The sequence below is a fragment of the Gadus chalcogrammus genome, chromosome 7 (assembly GCF_026213295.1).
Source record: "Gadus chalcogrammus isolate NIFS_2021 chromosome 7, NIFS_Gcha_1.0, whole genome shotgun sequence".
NCBI lineage: Eukaryota > Metazoa > Chordata > Actinopteri > Gadiformes > Gadidae > Gadus > Gadus chalcogrammus.
The window spans coordinates 10,214,978-10,236,672 of record NC_079418.1 but is presented as its reverse complement, the minus strand read 5'-3'; the positions used below and the strand labels follow the sequence as shown (position 1 = coordinate 10,236,672).

Here is a 21,695-nt window from a genome sequence, read left to right as displayed (position 1 = left end):
CTCACACCTCCGGTGGAGTTTTTCTGGCATTCCTGTGGGGGTTGGGGGCATTGAGCCGGAGTGGGCGGTGTTCAAAGCCTCCATTGCTGAAGCTGCGGTGGCTAGCTGTGGCCTCAGGGTCTTAGGCTCCTCAAGGGGCGGTAACCCTCGGACACCGTGGTGGACACCGGTGGTCAGGGAAGCCGTCCGATTGAAGAAGGAGGCCTTCCGGGATATGATATCCTGGAGGACTCCTGACTCGGTTGCAGGGTACCGACAGGCCCGAAGGGCTGCAGCTGCTGCCGTGTCGGAGGCTAAGCAGTGTGGGAGAAGTTCGGAGAGGCCATGGAGAAGGACTTTCGGTCGGCACCAAAGTGTTTCTGGAAGACTATCCGGCACCTCAGGAGGGGGAAACGGGGAACCATCCAAGCTGTGTACAGTAAGGATGGGACTCTGTTGACCTCAACTGAGGAGGTCGTCGGACGTTGGAAGGAACACTTTGAGGAACTCCTGAATCCGAATAACACGCCCTCTATGTTGGAAGCAGAGCTCGAGGTTGATGGTTTTTTGTCGTCAATTTCCCTGGTGGAGGTCACTGAGGTAGTCAAACATCTCCGCAGTGGCAAAGCCCCAGGGATTGATGAGATCCAGCCAGAAATGCTAAAGGCTCTGGGTGTTGAGGGGCTGTCATGGTTGACACGCCTATTCAACATCGCGTGGGAGTCGGGTACAGTGCCAAAGGAGTGGCAAACCAGGGTGGTGGTTCCCCTGTTCAAAAAGGGGGACCAGAGAGTGTGTGCCAATTACCGGGGTCTCACACTTCTCAGCCTCCCTGGTAAAGTCTACTCCAAGGTGCTGGAAAGGAGGGTTCGGCCGATCGTCGAACCTCAGATTGAAGAGGAAACATGCGGTTTTCGCCCCGGACGTGGAACGACGGACCAGCTCTTCACTCTCGCAAGGATCCTGGAGGGGGCCTGGGAGTATGCCCATCCGGTCTACATGTGTTTTGTGGATCTGGAGAAGGGTGACCGGGTCCCCCGGGAGAAACTGTGGGAGGTGCTGCGGGAGTATGGGGTAAGGGGGTCTATCCTCAGGGCCATCCAATCCCTGTACTCCCAAAGCGAGAGCTGTGTTTGTGTCCTCGGCAGCCAGTCAGTTTCGTTCTCAGTGGGTGCTGGTCTCCGCCAGGGCTGCGCCTTGTCACCAATCCTGTTTGTGATATACATGGACAGGATATCGAGGCGTAGTCGTGGTGGGGAGGGGTTGCAGTTCGGTGGTCTCAGGATCTCGTCACTGCTTTTTGCAGATGATGTGGTCCTCATGGGATCATCGGCCTGTGACCTTCAGCACTCACTGGATCGGCTGGCGGCCGAGTGTGAAGCGGCTGGGATGAGGATCAGCACCGCTAAATCCATGGCCATGACTCTTAGCAGGAAACCGATGGATTGCTTACTCCGGGTAGGAAATGAGTCCTTAGCCCAAGTGAAGGAGTTCAAGTACCTCGGGGTCTTGTTCGCGAGTGAGGGTACTATGGAGCGTGAGATTGGCCGGTGAATCGGAGCAGTGGGGGCGGTATTGCGTTCGCTTTACCGCACCGTTGTAACGAAAAGAGAGCTGAGCCGCAAGGCAAAGCTCTCGATCTGCCGGTCGATCTTCGTTCCTATCCTCACCTATCTTGGTTGCTATGGCGCCGGTGAGACGGCAGCCTGTTGCGTGCAGCTCTGTGTTGTGTGTATGTTAAATGTCGATTTAGTATTATTATTTTTTGTATTTTTCTAGACTTCCTATAAGTGTGTTAGCTACAACTTTTGAGTGTTGTCAAGTTCTTAACCAAGACTTAACCGGAACGGGAGTGGAAATATGTGGCTAATATCGGCCAGACGGACGGAGCAAACTGCCGTGGTATACACCCGTTGGGAACTGAGAAGCCTGGTACATGGCTCAATATTTGGGATTCGACATGACATACCGAAGGAACTCTTACAGAGGAGACATCGGGGAACCCGTGCAGGGATGAAGAGAAACAAGAGGAGGTTGGCGAGAACATGGAGAGAGACTTTTAAACCAGCCCTACCATCTATCACGATGGGAAATGTTTGCTGCCTAACGAACAAATTCGAAGAATTGGAAAGCCTGGTGAGGTACCAGAAATTGTACCGGGAGAGCAGTATTGTATGCCTGAAGTCGCGTGTCACGAGCTTCACACCACTATCACGAGACTTCAGTCCAAGTTCCCAGAGGCGTTCATTGTTGTGTCTGGAGATTTCAACCATGTCTGTCTCTCTAAGACTTTGCCCACTTTTAAACAGTTTGACTGTGCAACTAGAGGTGTTAAAACACTTGATCTCTTGTATGCAAATGTGAAAAATGCATACAAATGTATAGCACTGCCCCCTCTTGGTCGATCAGACCACGACATGCTACATCTCTCCCCCTCCTACACCTAGGGATGGGAATTGATAAGAATTTCACGATTCCGATTCCGCTTAACGATCCGATTCCTTATCGATTCTCTTATCGATTCTCATTGGGTGAGGAAATAAGTACAAATGCGTTTGTTTGTGTTAAATCTCTTTAACAGTGCTCATTTGCATTCAACTGATGTAAACAAAACAAATACGTTTTCTGTAAAGATAAGAACACAACTAACAACAAATATGGCAAATTAACAATTTTGTGCAGAAAAATTATCATGTTTGCCCTCTCAGGAAGGAAAGAAGATCTTTCTGGACTTAGGGTGTCTCCAGCACTCCAACAAAATTCAACTGATATAAACAAAACAAATAAGTTTTCTGTAAAGATAAGAACACAACTAACCAATTTGGCAAATTAACAATTTTTGTGCAGAAAAATGATCATGTTTGCCCTCTCAGGAAGGATACGAGATCTTTCTGGACTTAGGGTGTCTCCAGCAGTGGAGAACACCCTTTCAGAAGGGGTGGAGGACGCTTGGACACAGAGATACTTTTCAGCAAGAGCTGACAACACTGGCAATGTGTCACTCTTTTTCCACCACCAGAGACTGGCACTGTCTTTGGTTAGAATGGGAGGAAGGCTTCTATAAAGCTGGATTTCTTGATCCACTCTCTGGGCTGTGGAAACAGGGGGCAGCTGCTGTGTAGAAAGCAGCTTGCCGTCCTCTTCTTCAAAAAGTTCCTCTAGGGCCGTCATCTTTTTCTGCTTTACAGGTGGCGTCTGAAATTATGACATAACAAGGTTTAGTTTTAAACGAAATAGTGTGATAAGCCATTCCTCACAATTAGCTACATTAAACTTACGTAGTCCTCCTCTTCTTCTTCTTCTTCTCCTTCATCCTCTTCTTCTGCCTGCCCCTGTGTCTCTCTTGGCTCTGACAGCTTGAGAAAAAAATGTACAGTAAGAACCACAGAGCAAGAAGAAAAGGTCTCACAACAGAAATGTGCTAAAAGCATTGTCAAATTCAAATACAGTACCTTCTCCACTGCTGATGCCCTGACCCTGTCCCAGATGTCATCCATGTCCATTTTAGATTTAAATCTGGGATCCAACACAGTGGCTTCCTCCAGGAATGCCTGGATATCACCATCCTTAAGTTTAAAATGGTGGACAAACACCAATTTAGGAGAAAATGTGACCGACAATAAATAACCATTAGTCTATATCAGGGGTTTTCAAAGTGTGAGAGTGAGCCCCCCCTCAGAGAAAAAAATTCAGCTGAGCCCCCCCCCCAATTATTTTTTCTAAATACCTGTGTTTTGAAAGCTATTTTAATTATTTTACACATTTCAAACATCTCCGATCATAATTTTAAAACATTTGGAACATATTTTTGAAACATTTGAAACAAATTTTTTAACATATTTTTTAAACATATTTCTGAAACATTACAACATCTTTTTGCGTTAGGGTTAGACAACAACCCAATTTAACAACTTTATCCAAGCATGTTTTAGCTTAACCTTTTTTAAATACATTTGAACATCTTAATCTGTGTAAACTGCCAGTTTACAGATTCATCCAGGGACCCCGACTCTGAATTTTCTGAGTCGAATCAGATCTGCCTTTTCAGTCCAGAGATTCGACTATTCGGCGGGGTTTGTTTACTGGCGTTGCTATGGTGACCTAAATTATTATAAGCAACTGAAAACGACGCCGGTTTGAAACTAAAACTGTGATTCTGAAAAAAGTATAAGTGCTATCAAAATTCCGTTTAGATAGTATTGAAGATACAAGTGTGTAGATTTGTTTAATGGTTTGAACGATGGTAAACGGTTGAAAAAGGAATGAGTTACGATGTCTAGCAGTAGGTGTATCAGAATGGGCTGACGTCTTCAATGAAAACAGCTGAAAACAAAGCGGTATGAAACTAAAACTGTGATTCTGAAGACATTTTAAATGATATCGAAATTCTGTTTAGATATTATTGAAGATACAAATGTGTAGATTTGTTAATCGGTTTGCACGAAGATAAACGGTTGAAAATTGATTTAGTTATGTTACTTCTACAGTTGAAGTACGACTGATTATTTGAATCATGGTCTTTCAGGGTTTTTTTCGGGTTTATTTTTTTCTCACGTCGCGCCCCCCCTGAAGAACTCTGGCGCCCCCCAGGGGGGGCGCGCCCCACAGTTTGAAAACCACTGGTCTATATGATTAATTGTCATATAGTAATTAATCGTGACATGTCAGTAACTGTACCTGGTAACGTTTGGAAAGATCATTCCAGATGTTCTCTTTGACGCTCCTGACAAATGCTGAGTCATCTGTCTGCACAGTGTAATGTTCTCGCAGTTTCTGAAGAATGGGCAATATCTGGCCACAGGTTGGAACTTTTTCGCTGGTGTCAGCGAGTGTGGATGTGTAAGGCATCCTCATCAGCTTCACAAATTCCTCTGCTTTCCTCAGGTCCTCATTGCCCATTCTGGCCAGTCTGCAACATAAACAAAACAAAAGAAACAATATTGCATAAACGACAAACATAACCTTTTTAATGTGGCTTTAGTCAACCAAGTTTTATACAAGTAATTTTAATTTTTTACTTCTCCTTCTCCATGGGCTTTCTAAGCCGTTGGTCTATGGCTGCAGCTTGGATGGCAGGGAACTGTTCACAAAATCTCTCCATCATCAAATAGAGGGAGTTCCATCTTGTCCTCACATCTAGAAGGAGCATGTGCTGGGGCAGCTCTGCAGACACACACACACACATTAAACAATGTAATATTACCATTACTTTATCATTTTTAAATTGATCCTAATCTGTTCATTTATGTTACAATTTGTAGCTCGTTAGCTTGCTATTAAAGTATTTACACATCTATTACTTACTGAGAAGTTGCTGCTTTTCCTTTAGGACGACTTTAGCCATGTGGGATCTCCTCATCCATACGATAACAGAACGAATCCTTGCTGCCCAGTTGGAAACTGTATTGCAGTTGTACAGCTTCTGAGCACCAAGGTTAAGTGTGTGCGCAAAACATGGAAACTTAATGATGTTTAGCTTTTTGACAGCTACATCCATGTTCGCTGCGTTATCCACAGTTGCTGCCACCACCTTCTCTTTCACTCCAAATTCCTCCAGGATCCCCTCAATCTCCTCCGCAACAGCTATCCCTGTTTGAGCTTGGTACACTGCTTTGGTTCGAAGGACTTTTTCTTGACTCTGACCTTCCCTGACGTAGTGCAATGTGACAGTAAGGTAGTGGTCTTGACTGAAACTCGTCCAACCATCTGCTGTGATTGCTGCATTTGTGACATGTTTCAGGTCTGTGATCAGATTGCTCTTTTCAACCCCATACCAAGCAGGAATCAGATGATTAGTTAAACCGTCTCTGTTTGGGGGTTTGTATTTAGAGTTGAGAGTCTTTATCATCTCCCTACAGAAAATATAAGGTAGGACTAGGAATGAATAAAACAGAACTATACTGACATAAAAACTTTGAAATTTGTTATTTTCATTAGAAAAGAAAATCTGGAAAATATACACCATATTAACCTACCGAAATTCCAAGGACTCTACTGTGGCAAATGGGTGCAAACCCTTTACCACAAACTTAGTCACTGCTCGGTGACATTCGTTTATCCTCGCCTCAGTCATTCTATTTCTCCCTGCCTCTGTGAACAGAGTAGCTAGAGGTGCACGTGTGCTACTTGCTGTAGACTCTGAGCCGGTGTAAGAGCCAGCCTCTGAGCCAGCCAGACTCTGGCCATCATACTCGTCTAAATTTGATGGATAATGGAGATTATTCGTACAGTATACGTTTACACAAAGGAATGGCACTCACATTAATTAATTAGGAGTAGGAGTTTAAAGTTACCTTCGGCCTTAGATCGCGTCCCGATAGCTCCGCTGCTGATTGATTCACTTGCGTCGCTTGTTAGGACTCGGAGTGTGTCAAACACGCGACATTCCTGGATGTGAATTGCATGCTGTGTAGCCAAATGTTTACGCATATTGGAGGTAGTTCCCCCCTTTGCTGAAATTGACATTTTGCAATTGTTGCAAGTCGCAATTTTGTCGTTTATACGCGTGAAATATAGCCATACTTTAGAGCGCTTCTTCCTCGGAGGCGCCATGCTGCGTTCTGAATCAAAACAAAGCAGCGTGTGTGTGACGTCATGACGCATTTGCCGCGACCGGAACCGATAAGCGGAATCGTAAAGCAGGCTTGCTAACGATTCCAAGGAATCGGTAGACTTGGAACCGGTTCTGAACAAGAACCGGTTCTCGATTCCCATCCCTACCTACACCCCAGCTGTAAAGAGGCTGCCTGTCACCACCAGAACATCAAGAGTCTGGCATCCTGAGGCTGATGAAGCCCTGAGGTGCTGTTTTGAGACAACAGATTGGGATGTGTTCTGTGAGGACTATGGGGAAGACATCGACGGCCTAACAGAATGCATTACCAATTACATACATTTCTGTTATGATGACATCATGCCATCCAGGGTAATTCGTTGCTTCCCTAACAACAAACCATGGATAACCAGCAGCCTGAAGTCCTTACTAAATGAGAAGAAGAAGGCTTTCAGGGAGGGCGACAGGAATAAAATCGAAGAACTTCAAAAGGAACTTAAGGTGAGGATTAAGGAGGGGAAAGAAGCATTTCGGCTCAAACTGGAACAACAGTTGCAGCAGGATGAAGTGAAGCAGGTATGGGCTGGAATGCGAAAGATCACGGGCATGAAGCAGAAGGGCAGTAAACTGCCTGATGGTGAACTGAGTCTGGCCGATGATCTGAACAGATTTTTCAACAGATTTGACTGCCCCACACCGCCCCTACCTGGTCTGCTGACCAATGCTGCTTCCTCACCACCTCCCCTCCCTCTCTCCAACACTCCTGAGATGTTACCTGCACAGTCCTCTCTTCTCACTTCCTACTCCACCAGCAACCCCACCTATGACTTTCCATACTGCCCAGGTTAAGATGATGCTGTACAGGCTGAAGCCAGGGAAAGCAGTGGGGCCCGATGACATCAGCCCAAGGCTACTGAAGACTTGCTCTTCAGAGTTGTGTGGTATTCTTACACACCTGTTCAACCTGAGCTTGCGCCTACAGAAGGTCCCAAGGCTGTGGAAAACATCTTGCCTAGTACCTGTCCCAAAGAAGACCCATCCCACAAACCACAATGATTACAGACCAGTAGCTCTCACTTCACATATCATGAAGACATTTGAGAGACTTGTCCTCTCCTCCCTCTGCACTAGTGTGTCTACGCAAATGGACCCTTTACAGTTTGCATATCAGCCTAACATCAGTGTTGATGATGCCCTCATTTACATGCTGCAGAGGGCATACACACATCTGGACACCCCTGATGCATCTGTAAGGATAACATTCTTTGACTTCTCATCTGCCTTTAATACCATCCAGCCACGTCTGCTAGGGGAGAAGATGGAGATGATGAAGGTGTATCCATTACTGGTACTGTGGTGTTTGGACTACCTTTATCTCAGACCACAGTATGTGCGCCTACAGAACAATATTTCATGCACCATCCTCAGCAGCACAGGGGCTCCACAAGGAACTGTGCTGGCTCCATTCCTGTTCACCATCTACACAGTGGATTACAAATACAACACTAAAAGCTGCTTCTTGCAAAAATATTCAGACGACACAGCTGTTGTTGGCTTCATTAAAGGGGGAAATGAGGAGGAGTACAGAGACACCATAGACAATTTTGTGGAGTGGAGTACACACAATAATCTCCATCTCAACACCACAAAGACAAAGGAGATAGTTGTGGATTTCAGGAGGGGAAGGAGGAGGACTCAACCAACACCAATCAGCATCGGGGGCACTATGGTGGAGATGGTCGCCAACCACAGGTACCTTGGTGTGCAGCTCGACAGTGAGCTGGACTGGAAAAGTCATATGGAAGCGGTATACAAGAAGGGACAAAGTCAACTCTTTTTCTTGAGGAGACTAAGGTCATTTAACATCTGCCAACCCCTACTGTGCACTGTCTACCACTCAGTGGTGGCCAGTGCTCTGTTTTTCGCTATGGCATGTTGGGGAGAAGGCGCCTGCACAGCGGACAAAAAGAGACTGGACAAGCTGATCAGGAAGGCCAGCTCAGTGGTCGGGGCTGAGCAGCTAAAGGTCCAGCAGGTGGCAGAGGCCAGAATCCTCAACAAACTGGCCTCAATAATGTCTAACCCCACTCACAGCCCTGAAGGTGATCAAGAACAGCACCTTCAGCCAGAGACTAATTGCACCAATATGCAAAACGGAGCGGTACAGGAAGTCCTGTATACCAGCTGCCATACGGTTTTACAATGCACAAAATTAACTTTGCACCTTATAGTATTTAGTATTTATTATTGTATTTATTGTAGTATTTAAGTATTTTAGCATATGAGGGAATGTGTGTTTGTTATGTCTGTCCACGCTGTTGTGACACTGTAATTTCCTGTAAAGGATTATTAAAGGATCTATCTATCTATCCTATGGTCATGAGGGCTGGGTGATGACCGAAAGGACGAGATCGCGGGTACAAGCGGCCGAGATGAGTTTTCTCAGAAGGGTGGCTGGCGTCTCCCTTAGGGATAGGGTGAGAAGCTCAGCCATCCGTGAGGAACTCGGATTAGAGCCGCTGCTCCTTTACTTAGAAAGGAGTCAGCTGAGGTGGTTCGGGCATCTGGTAAGGATGCCCACTGGGCGCCTTCCTTGGGAGGTGTTTCAGGCACGTCCAGTGGGGAGGAGACCTCGGGGAAGACCCAGGACTAGGTGGACAGATTATGGGCCCTATCTTGCATCCGGCGCAAGTGACTTAGTCACTGGCGCATGTGTCGTTGCTAGTTTACAACTGGCGCAAAGCGTTCTTTTCCCACCAGCGCCACTCGCCGGTAAATTAGGGATTGATCATGCGCCGCAAGGGGCGGTTCGGCGGAAGGAGGAGGTGTGTTCTGGCGCAAACGGTATTTTGCCGTCTCTGAATACCATTGCGCTACTGACCAGGAAATACCTGGTTTAAAGTCAGTGGCGCGTTGTTCAGACGCTATTTTAAGGGCGGATGCATACATGCGCATGCGATGCATACGGATTGCTTGTGCACCTCGCGCATACACTTTGCTTCTCTCATCTACCTAGCCGCACATTCTTGGTAAATTATTTGGGAAAGAACAGCTGATGCAGCGGTAATAAGTTGTACTTTTAAATCAATGCATCTGCAAACACCGTACAGCAAACACATATTTTCTTGACACAGACATCGTGTAGGCCTAAATGCCCATAACTTTTAGGATTGATGAGTAGGCCTATTTGATCGTGAAAAACATTGTTTTACCGCGAGTGAGTGTTAAAAATAATGAATGAATGCGGGCGCGCGTGTGTGCTCTGTAAGGCGCCCAGTTTCCAACCTCGAAATTTCACTTCATTTAAATTTAATTTGCATGGTATTTCTTATCCTTACCAGATGCCCGAACCACCTCAGCTGACTCCTTTCTAAGTAAAGGAGCAGCGGCTCTAATCTGAGTTCCTCACGGATGGCTGAGCTTCTCACCCTATCCCTATCTCGTCCTTTCGGTCATCACCCAACCCTCATGACCATAGGTGAGGATAGGAACGAAGATCGACCGGTAGATCGAGAGCTTTGCCTTGCGGCTCAGCTCTCTTTTCGTAACAACGGTAAAGCGAACGCAATACCGCCCCCGCTGCTCCGATTCTCCGGCCAATCTCACGCTCCATAGTTCCCTCACTCGCGAACAAGACCCCGAGGTACTTGAACTCCTTCACTTGGGCAAACTAAAAACGTAACGCATAATACAATCAATGGCAATGTAGGCCTATATTACCGCGGGGACACATGCATATTAGGATAGCATACAATACTGATAAGAAACAATGTTTATAATGTATTGCGTATATCATTAAATAGAACCACAGTTACCGCATATCATATGTTATAGCCTATCATACGTTTTCTTTGCCGAAATGTATTTGAGGACTCAGTATATTCCATGTGTGAATTATGCCATATTAGGCTATTTGGCAATAAACTAAGCCATTTGCAGTATTCAATTCTCGGAGACTGCAGACGCGCTGTCAAAATATCAACTCGTCCGATTCAAATGCGCTCATGGCTCTTAAAGGGGATGGGAGCTGGCACTCTCATTGGTTTGTTGCACGTTACGCCCAAACCACACCTACGGGTAATTAGGCTGCTTCAGACCAACCCTTTTGACACTTGCGCCGCGGCGCAAGCGTCATTTATCCGCCTGTAAAATAGCGATAGCGCCGTAGAACCGCCCACAAAGCTACTTGCGCTTTGCGCTTCCCACTTGCGTTTCAGACCGTTAAAATAGGGCCCTATATCTCAACACTGGCCTGGGAACGCCTCGGGATCCCCCCGTCAGAGTTGGTCAATGTGGCCCGGGAAAGGGAAGTCTGGGGCCCCCTGCTTGAGCTGCTCCCCCCGCGACCCGACCCCGGATAAGCGGACGAAAATGAGATGAGATGAGATTCCCATTGATCGTAAAATGAGACATAGAGAAGGGCATAGGGAAATTCATGTCAGAGAAAGATGAATTGGACGAGGTAGGCTGAGAGGATTGCGCAGCTTGGGGGGAGAGTGCATGCTTGCTGCGGAGGCCTGGGGTGCGGACAACACCCGACTCCAAACTTTTTTGTCCGTGTTGGATGGCGCCCAGTAGTTTTTTAGGCTGGATTCACACCTGCAAAAAATGTTTATAAAAAATGTTATATTTACAGTAGGTTATTATTACAATGAATTTATAGGCTTAGGCTTACCTGTGTCCCGTAACAGACATGATTTGTCTGGACTCCAGCCCGGCCTCAGACAGACGACGGACAGCCGTGCTTCTAAGGCTGTGGTTGGTGTATATGGTGGTCAGACCAGTTGCTTTTGATAATCGTGGAAGCATGTCCCCCAGGTAGTTCTTCCCCATCGGCTGTGTGGAGTACCAGAGATGTGGTTGGGGGTCCTTCAGTGGATGGAGGTAGAAGGCGGCGACACCCGGCGGACGTCTGGCGAGATATTTTTTGAAGCTCAGGAGTGGACATCTGGGGTTGCCTGGCTCTGCATACATTGCGCCTCTGAGGTTTTCTTTGTTTTGGTCATTTGGTTGTTTGTGGTTCTTCTTCTCCGGATTGAAAGACAAACTGACATGTACTTCCCCGGCTTCATCCACTTTTATGGAAAATGAGGACGCAGTCATCTCCCGAGTGCCCTCCCTGCCTCGCCTCGCCAAGCAAAGCTGGAGGTCAAACCAAATCTTGGAGACGATAGCTAACGGGTTGTCCGGGGAGAGAGCTGTAGATTCACGCAGCAATTTCAGGTCAGCCTCGGTAACGTGCGGATGGTGTTTCGCCTTGTCTTGGCCATTCTTTCGATGCCTTTTTATTATTGATTTGAACACCCTGTTGCTGATGGTAAACTCACTGTCCGCTAGGGATGGGCGTGAGGAATCGATTACTCGAGTACTCCTCGTTACAAAAGAACTCGGTTGGTGTACAGGCAAACTCGAGTTTGCATATACGCACACAAACAAAGTTTTCTGAAGCAAATGTATCAATTTTCTGTGCGGCGCCACTAATACATGCCGTGGGCACAAAGTAAATGAAATGTATCAATCTATCAATTTCTGTGTGGCGCGTGCCGTGCCATGTGCAGGCACGCCAGAATTCAAAAAGTTAAGAGATGGCGGTTAAAGCAAAGCGCAGCGAAGAATTGAAATACTTTAAAGTAATAGGAGATCATAAGGTGAAATGTAAAATATGCAAAGCGAAATCGAGCTACCAGAGTACTACAAGTACTATGCGGCAACATATGCTCCTGAAACACAACGGTGAGTTCGGGAAAGCAGACCCGCAGCAACTAAGTGTGTCAGCTATTTCACCGCCGCAAGACGCAGCCGTAATCCCGGACGAGAAGATCACAACGCTGAGTATTTCCATAGTCCATTTGCTGCCGTTTTATTTGCATCTTTAAATTATTTGCAATGCTACTTGTTTCGTTTTTGTTTTTTTAAACCGTTCGACGTGATTTAAATTGTGAGACGCATATTTATTTTTGTAAGGAAAATGTGTTTTGAACGTTTGCAAAAATAAATAATGAATACTCTGATAACTCTGACTGTTTTGATGGAGAATAAGCATTACATGTTTGGTTGGTTATATTGCCGTTCATTATAGGCCTATTCCTGCTGCAGATGCGTTGCATTCTAAAAATAGATTTGATTAAACGAGTACTCGATTGATCCTCGAGGAATTCCTTCGATCACTCGAGTTTGGAATTTACTACTCGTGCCCATCCCTACTGTCTGCATATAAATTGAACCTCGAGAAATGACGGTTCAGTGAGGCTCTGATGCTGGTCATTGTTGCCACACTGTATGGCTTGCCTACTGCGCTCTGAACTGTAGCACAAAAAGGTCTTAACAATTCGTTAAGTTCTTCGGCACTGCAGGTGTCCGGGTCAATTGTCACTGTCAGTCTATCCTTCTGGTGGCTCTTCCACTCGGTGAACACCTTGATAGCAAAGGCAGTTGACTTTTTGGTGTTTGCTTCAAGGGCCGCGTCTTCAATTGTACGCAGCTCCTCATCTGTCAGATTTCGGAAACGGGTACCCTGGGCCTTGTCTTTGGTTTTTTTGATTTCGTCGTCATCGTCGGTCTTTAGCCAGTCCTCGAATGTCTTCCCTACTACAAATAGATTAAAATTGACCTTGAATTCGTCCATTTACAATGGACCTCATGTTTGAAATGTATGTGATAGAAAACGATACAAGCGGCGTATTGATCTACTGTGCTCAGTCAACCCTGTCTCGTCAAAATTACGTTCCCAGAGAACTATTCGGCATTCTCAATTACGTTTGTCATAAAACGTATCATTTGTGACTAATCTTTATCGGGAAGCAAATCAATAGCTGCTCAGTATTGATTAAGGCCTCCAATTTCGACAGCTAATTACTACCATTAAACATGTTCGAATATGCTCATGTGTGGCACCGTTGCAATCGCCTGGAAGCGTAGATGTTGAAGGACACCTTGTTCGTCCTCTTACGCCACCGTGAAGATATTTACATGCTTCTGATTGACTAATGAATTGATTCAGCTATTCCCCCAGAAGTCTGGGGTCAAAAGGTCAAAAGGAGACCGGGGTGGATCCAGATCTCGGGCAACAGCGCAGGGTTGCCAGGTCCTGCAAAAAACGTGCCCCCCACATACCGTTCAAAATCCACCCGAAATGTCCTAGAAGCATCCCAAATAAAAAATGATATTATTGGCCATTTTGGCCAACGTTTTGAAAGTAATACTATTTGAGGGAATATTTTTTGTTGTTGTTTTAGCAGCGAAATGCACCGTGTGCGTGTGTGCGTGTGTGTGTGTGTGTGTGTGTGTCTGTGTCTGTGTGTCTGTGCGTGCGTGTGTGTGCTTGTGTGTGCTTGTGTGTGTGTGTGTGTGTGGGGGCGAATCATTAGGTCAGCTGGGGGAGGGCCTTGGAAGAACACGAGGGTGGGGGCCTGCACGTGAGTGAGACCGTGTTGGGGGTTGCCGGGGTAACCGGGGTTTGTTTTGGGTGGGATTTCTGCCGTTGGTTACGGGTTTCAGTGACCTGGTTTTGGTCCATTAAAAGTTCCTTCAATTACTAATGACTCGACATCGTTATGTCACCGGCGAGGTCATTACAATATGTTCAATAAAACGTAATCACGGACAAAAACGTTTTTTAGACAAATGTAATTGAGAATGCCGAATAGTTCTCTGGGAACGTAATTTTGATGAGAAAGGGTTCCCGCACATGTAGAGGGCCTCGTTCGCTCGTTTTGGATAAATTCCAATGGGTCGTAATCTTTGGCGGAACAAACCAACGTGGTCGTATTTTCCGAGAGGACAGGCTGATACTGGCCATTGATTGGTTTGTAGGTGGGCGTGAGTCTGACGTCACCGTTCACCGGTATAGCCTTCATGAATGAATGAAGAAACGTGTGAACATAATTTCCTGCAGCTCAGTTCAGGCAGCCGCCCAGACAACGCACACTTCCCGCTTTGACCGCAGCTATAGCCCTAGATATAGAAATCAACAAAGCAACCCCCGCTCCTACAGTTACCCCGTCAGCAGCTAATTTCTCCTCTTGTGACATGTTGATATAACGTTGGACTATTAACATTACAATCAAACGTACGCTTCCCCGAGAGGTAGACCTATGCCTATATGCTGACAATAATGTGTTATCGAAATTTAACGTAGCCTATTAAGGATACGTTTCAATTAAATGTAGCCTGTAATCCAAGAGGTAGCTTAAATAAATAACAACAAAAATGTTGAGAACGAACCTATTTGCAATATGTTCAATAAGACGTAATCAGGGACAAAATAACGTTAAATGAAACGTTTCCCGAAAGGGAAATATGCCTTAATGACAATAATGTGCTATACGTTGACATTTAACATATTTGGAATACGTTTCAACCAAACATAATCCTAGAGGTAACATGAATGGCAAAAAATAGGTTGACAACGAACGTATTTGCGATATGTTCAATAACACGTATCCACAGCCAAGATACGTTTTCCAGACAAAATACGTTAAATGAAACGTTCCCTGAAAGGAAGATATGCCTTAATGACAATAATGTGCTATACGTTGACATTTAACCTATCTGGGATACGTTTCAACCAAACATAATCCTAGAGGTTAATGAATGGCAAAAATAGGCTGAGGACGAACGTATTTGCAATACGTTCAATAAAACGTAATCGCGGACAAAATACGTTTTATGACAAACGTAATTGAGAATGCCGAATAGTTCTCTGGGAACGTAATTTTGACGAGACAGGGTTGGCTCAGTAAGCAGCAAGTAGAACCGACAAGTCAGCGGGCAATATGCCGGATTAATGCACCCCTCCCAGCCAATCAGAATCGAGCATTCTTAAATGAAGTAGAATAAAGGAGGTATATAGCGTACATACAATTTTACATATTTGTTAATATTTTTTTGATTAATTAGTAGGCTACCTATTATTGTTTGTGTAGACACATATACCCATGATATCGAAATGTCAATTGTATCCTTTCGATTTTGTTTCGAAATAACTACTTATGACGTAGCCTGGTCCTACCAGCTCTCGTACTTCATGTCATTTGTACAGAGTCTGGACCATGGAGCTATTATAGAATGGACAGCGGATTCCAAAATGGCGCCCATTCATTCCTATAAAAACTGCGCAATGTCGCAGGGTACAAGCCATAGATATATATATCTATGGTACAAGCCCCCAGGAACAGTGCATACTTCCGCAATCCACCAGTGCTCAGCGGCCAAGCCTGGTATTGCAGCTGTTTAAGAGGGCTGTGGACGGGTCCCTCGATTCAAGGGGCCCAGAAGTAGATATCTCCGTTCACTCCAATACAAGTGGGGAACAGGAATATGTCTCCGCAAAAAATGACTGGATATCAATCAAAGGCTGATAATTATGTTATGTTATGCTTAAGAAACAGATTCCATCCAACTATGTAAAATGCTATCAATCATTTCTATACAAATAAATGGTTACATATCGATCAGCAACGAGGTTGGAGTAGCCTACCCACATAAATATTTGTAATAGGCCTACACCAACATTGTTAACTGCCATACACAGCTAAACAAGCGAATGAAAAATTAAATACTAACGCAATATTTTGTCAGCCTGTAGCTGCTAGCTTAGCTCAATTACCTATAGTCATAGGTACGTTACGTGCCCAGGCTGCCTATTAGCCTGCATGACGATGTTGCTTGTAGCTACTAGTTAACAGGACTATCTGTTTTGGGGCGTACGTGCAGGGCTGTTGCATCAAGGCCCGAGTTGGAGGACGCCTTACCCGAGTGGGCAGTCGAGCTGCTCAACCCCACAACCTTTTGGCCGGAGAGCTACATGCCACTGCCACCGGACTTTGGTGACCGGCCTAAGCCTCCACGCTCCTGCTCTCAGCCTCTGCCCCCGGTCCCCAGCTACCAGCCTCTGCCCCCGGTCCCCAGCTACCAGCCTCTGCCCCCGGTCCCCAGCTACCAGCCTCCTCCCTTATGGACAATCAGAGTGGGGGTGGTGAGTTTGGGGTACCACCCGGTTCCTCCTGGCACTCCAGCTCCCGCACTGACTCCGGTCCCCGAGCCCTGTCCGGTTCCTGAGCCCACTCCTCTCCTTCCAGAGGGGGTCCGGCCTCTGCTCCTGCCGGAGGGGGCCCGCCCTCCAGACCGTCCAGGGGAGGCACGCCCTCCGCTCCTGCCTGTTGGGTCCCGCCTTCCAGAGGGGGTCCGCCCTCTACCTGGCCTTCCTCCAGAGGGGGTCCGCTCTCTACCTGGCCTTCCTCCAGAGGGGGTCCGCTCCCTACCTGGCCATCCAGAGGGGGTCTGCCCTCTACCTGGCCTTCCTCCAGAGGGGACCCGCCCTCTACCTTGCCTTCCTGAGGGGTCCCGCCCTCTACCTGGCCTTCCTCCAGAGGGGGTCCGCCCTCTACCTGGCCTTCCTCCAGAGGGGAACCGCCCTCTACCTTGCCCTCCTCCAGTGGGGACCCGCCCTCTACCTTGCCTTCCTGAGGGGTCCCGCCTTCCAGAGGGGGTCCGCCCTCTACCTCGCCTTCCTCCAGAGGGGACCAGCCTCTACCTTGCCTTCCTGAGGGGTCCCGCCTTCCAGAGGGGGTCCGCCCTCTACCTCGCCTTCCTCCTGAGGGGACCCGCCCTCTACCTTGCCTTCCTGAGGGGTCCCTGCTTCCAGAGGGGGTCCGCCCTCTACCTGGCCTTCCTTCAGAGGGGACCCTACCTGGCCTTCCTTCAGAGGGGACCCTACCTGGCCTTCTTCCAGAGGGGACCCGCCCTCTACCTGGCCTTCTTCCAGAGGGGACCCGCCCTCTACCTGGCCTTCTTCCAGAGGGGACCCGCCCTCTACCTCGCCTTCGCCGGCCTCCTAAAGGGTTCCGCCTTCGCCGCTGCCGGCCTTCAGAGGGGTTTCTTTGCCGATGCAGGCTCCTGAGGGACTGAGCCCTCATCGTCCTTGCCGCCGGCCTCCTCAAGGGTTCCGCCTTCACTCTGCCTCTGCTTGCCCCCCAGGCCGTCCGCCTGAGGCTCCCTGCCATGCCCTGGGGCAGTTTCTGGCCGCCCGCCTGACACCCCTCCGCTCTGCCCCAGTCAATTTATTTTTTTCGCTTCCCTCCTCCTGGCTCCCCTCCACCCACCCGATTTGGGTTTGACTTTCTTCGTTTTTTTTTTGCTTGTCGTGGGTCGCTTGGGAGTCGACCCTTAAGGGGGGGGTACTGTCATGGTGTGTCGTGTTTTGGTGTTTCCCTGTGTTTCCCTCTTGTGTTGATTACTGCCTACCCTCCCCTAATGTGTCTCAGCTGTTCCTCGTTGCGTTTGTTACTACCAGCCTTGTCTTTCCTATTTGTATTCCTCGTGCTGTCATTGTGGTTATTCGTCCTGCGTGTTTCTCAGTTGTCAACCTGTGTTGCCTTGCTCCTTGCCTTCCTTGCCTTAGCCTTTTGGCAGAATAAAGTGCTGTTCTCCCTAAACTGTCTGCATCTGGGTCCTACCTGCCTGCCTGCACCGCTAATCGTAACAGTTTGACGGTTTAAAAAATCATTCAAGATGTCTGAGAGGCCAGCACGAATCCGGCACCGAAATATGACTGAGCTGCGAGATAGGTTGATGCCCATATAAACAGAATTATAACTTGAAAGTCCAGGCAAGAGGGGTCTTCAGTCATGGACAGGTAAGGTAATTTTTGTGTATTAGCCTACACGATTGGGACAATCTGACTACACCGTAAACCTTTTGTTCCGTTTTCTTTCGTCACGATGTCGGCCAGGGTGCGTTGTTAGACCTCGGCAATTTCCGACCGGCTCTTACGCCCCTGATCTTTGGGAATAGCCCCGGATCGCTGTGCCGTCAAAAAATAAATAAAAAAAGTTTTATTAGCAGGCTAGTATTGCCCGTTGCCACGTGCTAGCCTAGCACGAGCAAACTGGAACTAGAAGGACTAAATGAAATGTTCTTGTTTCTATTTTCATTTTCGTAAGGGGCATACAAACATGCTCTTAACATTTTGGATGTAGACTACAGGGCATTAGGCAGGAGCCAGGTGCCAGGTCAGTGCCCAGAAGGAGGCGAGGCACCAGGACAGGAAGGCCCCGACAAATAACCATTAAAGTTGCAGTCCTAAATAGTGACATTACTTCTTTGAGGCTTAGGGTGCACTCACACTAGGCCACCTGGCCGTGGCCGTTGGCCGTTTTCACACCTAACCGTGGTCAAATGGCCCCATTGTTCTCTGGCCTGCACTCACACTAGGCCGTTGGCCGTCGCAACTGTGGCCTGGCCACGGTAGGCTCTTGTACATACGTCATCACGTCGTAAGCCAGTCAGAGTTTTAACAACAATGGACAACAACACAGAACACAGTTCGCACTTTGCCGAGTCTGTTGCTTATTTGGATATATGGTTATCGTTTAATGGGCAAGAAGTCTTGTCGCCTTTATTATGTCCGTGGTCGTCGTATGGACTAAACGTCATCCAGCTCAGGTTGCGTAGCCGTGCGTGTGTGCGTCTCGGCTCATTAGCATCTGTACCGAAGCGGCCCGTACCGTAGCAGCACACCTCTCCCAAGTGGCCAAATTGGCCTGGCCTGGCCAGACTGGCCACACTCACACTGGCAGATTTTAGCACGGTTAGGCGTGAAAACGGCCACAGCCACGGCCAGATGGCCTAGTGTGAGTGCACCCTGAGAGATGGTAAGTCGATAGCTTTTTTTTGGTAGAGGTAGTTTGGATGTATACGATTTTGTGATTACAGCCAGTTACACCCTTATAACCATTTATTTTGAGCCATAAATACAGAGGTAAGGTGGATGGAGTGTTGTCATGTAGACTATTGAGATTTTCCATCGTATTGGCCTTCATGTAAGCTCTTGAGTATCTGAGTAGTATTGCCTCCTCTCTCACTGCTGAAGTACCACAACATGTCTTTGTCTGTTCGTAGATGCCACAGCGCCCGTTAGGGTTGTGGTGGTCCTGGACCTCACACCCCAGCAGTTCCATCAGTTATTCCGGGACAACATTACTGGGGTATGTTCTAGCTTTTCAATTAGCTATTTTAAGAGTAATTGCCCAACACCGATATGCAATGGTATTTCCAAAACCTACGGTTTTAATAGTGACATACAACAGATGGTGCACGTGTTTTCCTCTTCTCTGCCTTACAAATTCTAATGATTTCTCACAGGTGCCTGATGAATTCGAACATTGCCGGGTAAATCGACAGCGGGAGGTGGTGCCCCTCACACAGCAGTGCCCAATGGACATTCATACCCACCAGGCACTGCAACGGTCCAATTTATACCTTCGGCCAAAGGTCAGCTAATATATCACACAGTAAAGTGGGGACGGGTGGTATGGCAGCATGGAAAACATGACCTTTGTGATCATCGTAGATATAATCACACACAACTGCTGAAGATGGATCAATTCTCTTTATAAGAATGAAATGCTTAATTGACTGGTCTGAATTAATTGAGCTCACAGGGATTTTTAGGTTGGGTTCTTCAATGTCTCCATGGGGATAATTGTTTTCACAAAACAGTCAAGGTTAGATGTTATGTGGCAGCGTAAGAAATGTGGGGAAAAACGATCTGTCTAGTTACTGGACCAGATGAAATGAGACGGAGAGGTAATAAAGTCTGTTGGCACGAGGACCTTGGATTTATTAAGTAAAGTGGCAACGGTTATACAGAGTCATAAAGCGTGAGAAATCGAATATGTCTAAGTCCCTAATCAGCGCTGATGGTTCGTCCGGAGCTTCGCCTCCGTGGAAGGTCTGCTTCAGAAGAAGGGTGAAGAGTCCCTGTGTGGTACAGTTTTTATGCTGTATCCTCCTCTCGATGAGGTGTGTGCGTTTGAGGTGTGTGTGGTTCTGTGTGTTTTGCTTGGTCTTGGATCCCAGGCCCTGGGAGAGCTTCGTAACGGGGGAGAGCTCCTCGTGTCTCCGGTGTGATAAATTAAAACGGGGGAGTGCCCCCCCAAAATGTCTCCTGTGTGATAATTTAATGTGGCTCTCAGGCCCCTGGTGTGGGCAGGGGTATCTCTTGGTTCCTCCTAACGGGGAAGAGCTCTCAATATGTCTCCTGTGTGATAAATTAATGTGGCTCTCCCGTTCTTGAGGATGACTGGTGCATTGTCTGAGTGTCCACCATCTGCCAGCCTGGGAGATGGGGCCTTCAGCTCCGGCCTTGACCTGACTATATATTATCATGTTTGTGTTCGTTGGGTTAGAGCAAGAGTTGACTATATTGTAATGTGACTGCCATGTGATGTGTTCATCAGGTTATTTTTCCCAACAGAAATAAGAAATATCGTATTTTAAAGTGGGCCTTTTTCCCAGTCCAGTACTCTGTATCTGCGGCCAGATGGGAGAATTATGAAAAATAAGTTCAGGGGATGGTCATGGCTGTTTACTATTGCATGTGCTAGGTGGGTGATGGCGAGTGGATTTGCCTAATTTGCTACATTTTGTTTTTCTTTGAGATCAGAATTAGACATGCTCTGCAACTTTACTTTGAGGACATGCTACCAGGCCTTAGCAACAGGAACCGGGCTATACAATTAAAATCTGTTGGAGGTGGCTTGATTGCAGATATTCTGAGATTGGTTGTAGAATTCTCCCAGACACAAAAAAAACCTTAGAGATGAGGTAGACGAACCAAGAGTTGCTCGGAAGTAGTGGCCTACTGTTTACATTTTGTATTATGTAATGTAATATGTCGTGCTTTAAATTAATGCTGTTAATTTCCTTTAGAATTCCACCAGTGAGGAACTCACAATGAGGCAAGTGTTTTTTTCTTGTTTTGGCCTACTTCACATTGTTTAAGTTGTCCCGTTTGTCTCTGGTAATAAGGTTATATTCTGACTCATGACTTATTGCTCTACAGCAACCCCACCACCACAGAAAACCTTGAGCCACCCGGACCTATAACAAAGTAAGGGGTATTTGTGGAACTATAACTTGCAACATGGGCAAGGCAATGTCTTGGAATTAATATCTAAAAGCTGAGATGTTATTTTTGGTTTCTTAGTCCTGCCCCTGAGAATGAATTATCCCCTGCCATACCAGATTTCCATCCTAGAGCATCAGTGAGGTAAATCACTTGTTTTTCAAGAAAGCCATCCTAGAGATTAGCTATGGATTTGATAAATGTTATACTCGCTGACTGTGGGTTTGAGTCTGTTACTGTTATATTTTGATTTTT

At 46.9% G+C, this 21,695-nt stretch overlaps 1 protein-coding gene and 1 long non-coding RNA gene across 3 annotated transcripts; one reads left to right on the top strand and one right to left on the bottom strand.

Moving 5' to 3' along the window:
• Positions 1–2,631: 2,631 nt before the first annotated feature.
• Positions 2,632–6,540, bottom strand: LOC130386362 (zinc finger BED domain-containing protein 4-like). 2 transcript variants are annotated; one of them, XM_056595246.1, is made up of 6 exons: positions 5,284–6,540; positions 4,998–5,142; positions 4,657–4,888; positions 3,432–3,545; positions 3,258–3,335; positions 2,632–3,174 (listed from the first exon to the last, which is right to left on the bottom strand). In XM_056595246.1, the coding sequence occupies exons 1-6, from the start codon at positions 5,942–5,944 to the stop codon at positions 2,809–2,811; spliced, it is 1,596 nt and encodes a 531-aa protein (XP_056451221.1). In that variant the 5' UTR covers positions 5,945–6,540; the 3' UTR covers positions 2,632–2,808. The 2 variants fall into 2 exon arrangements, with proteins under 2 accessions (XP_056451221.1, XP_056451220.1); XM_056595245.1 differs by having other exon boundaries at positions 3,258–3,545.
• A 12,650-nt stretch (positions 6,541–19,190) lies between these two features.
• LOC130385115 (uncharacterized) lies at positions 19,191–21,273 on the top strand. Its single transcript, XR_008895965.1, has 3 exons — positions 19,191–19,518; positions 19,676–19,804; positions 21,245–21,273. It is a non-coding gene; the product is annotated as an uncharacterized LOC130385115 (long non-coding RNA).
• Positions 21,274–21,695: the final 422 nt, after the last annotated feature.